Source organism: Poeciliopsis prolifica, unplaced genomic scaffold (assembly GCF_027474105.1).
Source record: "Poeciliopsis prolifica strain line A6 unplaced genomic scaffold, Auburn_PproV2 SCAFFOLD010, whole genome shotgun sequence".
NCBI lineage: Eukaryota > Metazoa > Chordata > Actinopteri > Cyprinodontiformes > Poeciliidae > Poeciliopsis > Poeciliopsis prolifica.
Window position 1 is genome coordinate 11,731,194 of NW_026562385.1, and position 7,450 is coordinate 11,738,643.

Below are 7,450 nucleotides of genomic sequence, written 5' to 3' on the forward strand. Positions count from 1 at the left end.
AAAAAACCACTTGAAAATGGCGACTGTGATTTCATTGCTTTAATCACCGGTGTGGAATGCATCACAGTGGCGCGAAAACACAAGACGATTATGAAAACCGCTGGGATAAAAAAGTTGGCAAGTTTTTTTGGGTTGTTTTTTTTTCAGTGCATCACTGACACAGGTCCTACAGAAACAAAACTAAAATAAAAACAGTAAAACACAAACTTTAGAAAATTAAAACTTAAAAATAGTAAATGGCAGATTATTTAAATGGGGGTGAAATAATACTTTAACAGTGGAAAAATTTCCAAGACGGTTTTGTCCATCAACAGGAAAAATAAAACATCTACCCCAAACAAGTGGAGGCTACGTACAGACGTGAAACATGTTTCTATTTACAATGGGAAGTCACTCCGACCCGACCAGAGGAATGTGACTCGGTGAACAAAAGTGGAACTAAAAACAATTCGAGGGAGGCGTGAGTTGTGTCGATGTGACTACTGATTGGCCGCTTCGCAGGCGTCGATCCAGTCGCTGTAAACATCCACGGGTTCAGAAAGATCTGCAGAGGAGCCGCTGAGGAAAAACATCCTGCTTGTGCTGATTTTTCTAAGGTAACTTGTATTTTCTGCCGCATTTCCCATTCAAAACCTGACATCCCGGTTGGTGTTTTTCCACTTCTGTGTTTCACATGTGATTAGCAGTACAGGAGCACCACAGGGCACTGTACTCTCACCATTTCTTTTCACTCTGCATACTTTAACATCAAAGTGTTTTTGAATTTCAATTCTATTAAAACAACAAAATATTCACTATGAAATATAATAAAATAATGCATCTGAACAGTTGGTGGCACTGTTGCCCTTTAGCGAGAAGGCTCTGTTTTGGAATCAGTCTGGAAACTGTCTGCATGGAGTCTCCATGTTCTCCCCAGAACTGATTACTGCAAAAACCTCACTGTAAAGTTAACTGGTCACTCCGTGACGTTTGTGTCCAGTGTGAGCATCCAATTACTCTGTCCAACTGGCTAAATATTACTAAGACACGTGAAATGCAAGTTCATAAAACTTGGAATCTGTGAGAAAACAGTTACTGTGCCCCAAGATGTCCTTTATGATATTAATATTCTCACACACTGACATTGTGATGTTGATGTATTTGCAATAGAGCTTTTGTCTGAAATAAGGAAAAAACTATTTGAAAAACGGACATCTGCTTTAAGTAGGAAGCTCCTCCAATATTCTGTTGTTTCATCATGAACTTTAGTCTTCCAGAAGAACTCTGCTGCACTTTATGTTCTGTGCAGTGCACCTGCGATTGCCCCGTTTCATTCAGTAAAATATGTTCAACTGAAATAGATTTACCACCTTTCATCATTCGAAAAGGATACATGTTATAGGAGTCTGAAACTCCTCCAAGCACACGCTGCACGATATGATTCCCGTGTTCCGAGTTCTCTCCCTGAAACACAAAATATTGTAAACATCCTTTTTCTTTTGCAATCGGCGTCATTTCAAAAGCAAAGTCAGCTCCATCGCGACCCTCACATCTTGACGTCGCAGGATTTCTCGTGGTTACAGAACGGACAGGTGAACTGGGTGTCCAGGTTGCCCGTCATCTTCTTTTTGGGTGGTGGCTTTCTCTTGGACTTCCTGCGTCCCATCGCGTCCCTGCAGGGGAGACAAACACCACCAGGTCAGTGTTCTCATCAATTGGACATAGTGATAACTGCTTCCACAGCATTTTATTTACTGAAATTATATTGCAGTAAATACACAGGCAGGCACGCCGCACTTTGAAGATCTGATTTCCAAAACTGAGAATCTTCACACTGAATCAGATTATCCCTATAATGTTTTTGTTTTTCAGACTAAAATCAATTCAAACACTATCAATACTTTTGCAAATACATTCCTAAAACCTTTGTTTATTTCAGAATTACTGGATATATTTTCTACTAAAGTTTACGACACGGTTCTCTACGCCAACATAAAGCTAATGCGGCATTTGAAATGTTTGCAAACGCTTCATTTATTGACCGAAGTGCAGAACGACTGAGACAGAAACAACGGCACAGAGATGCTGCAAAGATGTAGCTAGCAGATGCTAGCATGTATATGCTAACAGGTAACTGACGTTTGCCTGGAGCGCTTATCAAGCGGACTAAAGTCCGGCTCTAAACGCGCCGAACCTTCATCTCCGTGCTCTCCCTTTCCACCATTTGACTAATATCGTTACCGTTATCGCACCAAAAATGATGACAGCAGCGGAGGATGCTCAGGAGTTCGTTTACCAACCCGTTGCGTAGCCAACATCTGTTAGGACGTCGCCCATTGGTCAGGCGAGGCATTACGCGGGCTCTGGCTCCAAACTGTCCAATAGTGACGCTCCTTCTCTAATACCCGCCTCCTACCGGAACATAGAATAGAATTGGTTTGGATATTTCTGTGTAGAGAAATACATGAAATGATGAAGAATTTCTCTACTTAATATAAGGTGAAGGTTGCGTTTTAGTTTAAGCTACGTGTGAATTAAATTGCGTCGTGTACTCTGAAAGAACGATGTTTTATATTCAGCAAAAATAAATAAAATATCACAAATAAAATATTGTGGTGAAGTTTGTCATTTAAACAGGCTGGTGCTGTGCTGCACGTGCTGCAGTAAATGAAACACCTACGTGAGATGCGGAGAAGCTGTGACAATATATGTCGAAAATGAACCAATTGAAAACAGTGTCACGACCAAACGGTCGCTTAGCCAATAATGTGATTGGTCTTTTTCCATGAAAGAGGCGGGGCTATTGAGTCCAGAAATTTGACAGAGGAAGTTGCTGTCCCTATGAACTTTGGTTCGTCGATAAACGGTGGTTGTCCTTCCTAAAAGCGCTCTGGACTAAGGTAGGCATTGTTTTTTTTTGGGGGGGGGTCATGCTGAAGAAGTTCAGCGACTTACTTATCCACGACTTACTTATTAAAAGTAAAATAATAAGAATAAAGAATAAAGCCAGTGCAGCTTCGGTGGTTGTACTTGTGTAACTGTGCTAGCTGAGTGGCTAACAGCTTTTCTTGTTCTTTGCAATTTAGATTGTTTCTACACCTTCCTCCTCAGTATATTGTCTTTGCTACGCTTGCATATAATTTTACCATGAATAAAGTATGGAGTGACATTACTGTTCTCCCTCCTTCTTCTTATCTCAACCTGGGTTGCTTATCTTGTCTGCTGCATGAGCGAAGTTGAAGCGTCAGTGACACCCAAATTTTTTTTCATTTTTTATCTGTGAGACCATTCGTTTTGCTCAAACGTCTTGTTTGGGAAAATAAAAATAAAACGATTTATTTTGCAACCGATTACAAGGTTTTGTTTTTACTGGTGGGAGCAGCTTATTTATCATTTCAAAAGCTGAAATGATACCTGAACTATGACCCCAGCTCCCAGAGGAATTGACCAGGAGGCTTCCATTCCTTGGCAAATGGCAGGAGGAAAATAAATTGATTGTTGGATTTTATTCTGACTTAGAAATTAGAATGTAAAAAGTGTTGTTTGTGTTTACTTCAGCACCCATAACTGAATGGCTTGTCAAACACCGTACAAATAAATAAATGGGTTAATGGCAGTTTACCTGAATTGCTGAGGACTCTTGACACAGTAACTGAAAATAATCAGTCGTCCTATTTTAGGATGTTAAATAGTTTTGTACAAAATCTTAACAAAAATACCTGAACTCCACTCTGGAGTTCTGTTCTCCGAATTGGTAAGATTAACAAAATGGGACCTGAAAACAAATATTGGCGATAAAACACTGAATCCATGTCTTGTTTTCGAGTTTTGGGACCTAAAAGTCATGCCATGCACAGCCAACCCTTTTAGAACAGCGACCCCAAGTGGCTGGAGGAATGATCGGGTTATGGACCTGATGAAGTTGCTTAAATATGCATCTTTCCTCAGGTTGTGAGAACCACATTTTTCACTATCCGTCTTGTGTCCGTAGCGATGCCATGGCGACGGAGGGGGAGCCGACCGACGCGATCAAAGTGCTGCACCTGCTGCTGCTCGCCTTCACCTGGGGCATGCAAGTCTGGGTCTCCTTCATCGGAGGTAAGCGTGGCCCAAACCGGCAGAGGAGGCCGGTTTGGGTGTTTCCGGCGCGCCAGAAGCGTTTCCGGCGGTGACTCTGTCTGCTTCCCCCGTGTTTTCAGGTTTCGCTCTGGTGAAGCAGGTGTCGCTGCATACCTTCGGTTTGGTCCAGAGCAAGCTGTTTCCTGTTTACTTCTACTGCCTGCTGGGAAGCAACTTCACCAGCCTGGCCTTGTACGCCGTGTACCACCCCAGAGAGCTGCTGGACTGGCATGAAAGCGTGCAGGTGAGCATCAATAACTCCCTCTTTGACGGTAAAAAAATAAATAAATACTGTCGGTTTGCCGTCGTTTTCTCTCCCTCTCGTCGCCCAGATGCTGATGTTCTTCGTGGCGCTGATAACAGCGGGCCTGAACGCCCAGTGGTTCGGCCCAGCGGCCACCGAGGTCATGTTCCAGATGAGGGCGGTGGAGGAGGAGCACGGTCTGGGGAACCAGGTGGGGCTGGGCAGCCAGAGGGAGGACTACGCCAAGCTGAAGGAGCAGGACCCAAAGTACCGGGCCCACAGGAAGACGTTTGGGCGGTACCACGGCCTGTCCAGCCTCTGCAACCTCGTCGGCTTCCTCTGTGTCACAACTAACCTGGTCTACACCGCTCTCAAGCTGTCCACCATTTAAACACCGGTCATGTCAGGTCCGCAGGTATTCATGCGGTATTCACAGTTTTCCACTTTTTATTATATAAAGAAAAAAAGTCTTATTGGGGATGTTAGTGCGACAAACATAAAAAAGTACTAAAGAGGGAAATGGTATTTAAAATCTATGGGGGACATAATGCAAACATCAACTAACTATATAGAACAAAAAGATGCAAAAACAAACAAGCGAGACGCTTGGATGTTTAAGAATAAAATATAGTACATTTAATAAAACAAACCCACCGTCAGAAATATTAAACAAAAAGGGAGAAAACTATTTTTTAAACTGAAAAGTTCCAATAATGGTTTAGTTGGGGTTGAATTGAAAGAACCTGCATGTCTAAACAAAATCTTCTCCAATAAGAAGAAGTTATTTATAACAACCACACTATATTATTGTCTGAGACTGGAGCAAGTAAATTTTTATAGTAAAGTCAACATCAAAACTTCTTATAAAGCCCCAAAAGACCTTGTAAGTTTAATTTCAGGAATATAAGTATTTTTAAACTGCATCACCCTGAACACATCATCCCCACAGGGAAACATGGTGGTAGTAGCATCATGTTTTATTTCTGTAGAGAGAGAGGAAGATGCAGAAATGTTTTGAAGTTTGTGGAACATTTGCATCTCGTATTGATGTTCCATTAAAAACCATGTTTCTTTTTCTTGTCACTTCTCAATCACACCACATTGTGTCTGCATACCGCATAAAAGTTGGCCACATTTGTGGTTGTGTCATGACGCGAATGTGAAAGTGTTCAGGGTATAAATAAGACTGAGCGAGACAATACTTGGATGTAGACTACTTTATGTCATAAGTGATCCAGAATTTGAAATGTATTTTTGCACTCACAGCACAGGCGGGCGGAGATGCGCTGACGGCGCGATGTCGATCTGAGCAGAGATTATGGAACAAACATGCACCTGTTGCCGACGTTTACTGAGGAAGTTATGAATCCATTATTTTTCTTGTAAATGATATTTTTCTTGTAAATGATACGATGATATTTTTGCTTTTATTACAAATACCTTGTTTGCTGAACATGCTGTTTCAACAATGTGAAACAAATTCGAGCATCTTTTTGCAGTTGCTTTGTTTCTCCAGCAGATGGAGACACTCAGCCATAATTTCCTAATCCGTATCAATGTTGATGCTGCATTTCAGTTCTATTGTTGCATTATGTAAGAAGTTTTTCAGTTTGAAATTAACACTGTGAATAATAGAATAAATAGATTTATGGATTATTTCCCTGTGTACTTGCAGAATCTGTTAAACAACGATGCTGTCCTTGTATTATTATTATTTTTCCTTTATTTTCACACTGGAATCCCATTTGGTGGCTTTTAATGAAATGTGATGCACATCAGGTTATGAGAGTACTTTACAGGCTTGCCACAGGGAACCACTGTTCCTATTGCACTATCAGCACTAATGGCTTATAATGGAGTCCCTCTTAATATTGAAAGGTTGGACTTCTATGAAAAGGATGAGCTTGCGCAAATGTGAATTAATTCCAGCTTGGCGTCGCAAATTTCTTTCTAGTAAATATATAATCTCCCTGACAATTGTGTTTTTGTCAACGCTATGTACCAGAGTAACATGTTACACAGGTAGGTTTGGTTGTGGGAAGCAGTTTGACCTCCCATCCTGTGCCTTCTGGGAAGCATTCCCTAATCTGTCTCAGTGCCATCAGGAAGTAAACCTTGTTTGGCCAGAGAACAAGTTTATCCACTCCTCTCACCTGAGATGGAACAGAGGAGAGATTTCAGATGAAATGTTTCCATCTTCAGTGCAGATCAAACATGAAGGAAACCATTTTGATAAAACTTCCAAAAATGTGTATGTCGGAAGGACCATAAAATGTTTTAGGACAGTACATGAACCTGTCTTAAAAAGGTTTATGTGGCACCAGAAGGTAGTTTGTTGGACTGGCAGGAGGTGACATGATTCCAGAGATGGGAGGAAATAAAAGTTGCAGCCTGATTTGTCTGAGGAGGAAACGGTAAAACCAGCAGGAATTAAATTAACCGTTCCAACAGACTACTGAGGGTGCTCTTCACTGTTTAAAATGGATTTTTTGCCACCGCAAAAAATCAGACGCTCTGTTTTAACTCTCCTACGGCTTTAGCAGGACGCTCAGGAGGAGCCCTTAAAGTATCACGGTTGGACAACGGGAAAGCGGGACGTTGTCCCGTCAGACGGTCAGTTCCTAAAACAACACACACAAAAAACTTGTTTAAAAAAAAAACTCATGGGGATCAAATGACTATTTTTAAGACTATAGGGGTAATTTTGTCTCAATATTTGATTGCTTATCAGGACAGGTTTCTAAATCCTGGTTTGAAATGACTGGTTTCTGAACCTTGGTTTGAAACATTGTCCATTCCAACTGGACAATGTTTAGGAACATGTCCAGTTGGAACCCCTGAATGTGTCCAAGTGTAAATCATCTGACAGATATTCAGAGTCTTATTTTTTAAACTGACATTGTCCAGTTCTGGTCACATACCATCTGGTCACAAGTTCAGTTTACCTTAACTTTAGGTTAACTTTAGGTAAACTGAACTTAAAGTTTACAGTTGGACTTCTTATGACGTATATATGCTCTTCCACTTCAGAACTAAATGCTTTTAAAGCACGAATAAAGTACTTCGAGCTTTCACTGTCGCTCGAAGGCGGAGATAGCCTACTATAAA

General features: G+C 41.2%; 2 protein-coding genes across 6 annotated transcripts; one reads left to right on the plus strand and one right to left on the minus strand.

Annotated features, from left to right (window-relative positions):
* Positions 1-21: 21 nt before the first annotated feature.
* elof1 (elongation factor 1) lies at positions 22-2,329 on the minus strand. Of its 3 annotated transcripts, none has more exons than XM_055035755.1 (4): positions 2,232-2,329; positions 1,530-1,652; positions 1,373-1,443; positions 22-544 (listed from the first exon to the last, which is right to left on the minus strand). In XM_055035755.1, exons 2-4 carry the CDS (start codon positions 1,643-1,645, stop codon positions 480-482), a joined length of 252 nt encoding a protein of 83 aa, XP_054891730.1. In that variant the 5' UTR covers positions 1,646-1,652; positions 2,232-2,329; the 3' UTR covers positions 22-479. The 3 variants fall into 3 exon arrangements, with proteins under 3 accessions (XP_054891730.1, XP_054891731.1, XP_054891732.1); XM_055035756.1 differs by having other exon boundaries at positions 2,221-2,311; XM_055035757.1 differs by lacking the exon at positions 2,232-2,329 and adding an exon at positions 2,119-2,201.
* Positions 2,330-2,767: 438 nt separating this feature from the next.
* tmem205 (transmembrane protein 205) lies at positions 2,768-6,000 on the plus strand. 3 transcript variants are annotated; one of them, XM_055035759.1, is made up of 5 exons: positions 2,768-2,879; positions 3,971-4,077; positions 4,179-4,342; positions 4,431-4,757; positions 5,609-6,000. In XM_055035759.1, exons 2-4 carry the CDS (start codon positions 3,978-3,980, stop codon positions 4,731-4,733), a joined length of 567 nt encoding a protein of 188 aa, XP_054891734.1. In that variant the 5' UTR covers positions 2,768-2,879; positions 3,971-3,977; the 3' UTR covers positions 4,734-4,757; positions 5,609-6,000. The 3 variants fall into 3 exon arrangements, with proteins under 3 accessions (XP_054891734.1, XP_054891735.1, XP_054891733.1); XM_055035760.1 differs by having other exon boundaries at positions 4,431-4,749; XM_055035758.1 differs by having other exon boundaries at positions 4,431-6,000.
* The last annotated feature ends 1,450 nt before the right edge of the window (positions 6,001-7,450 follow it).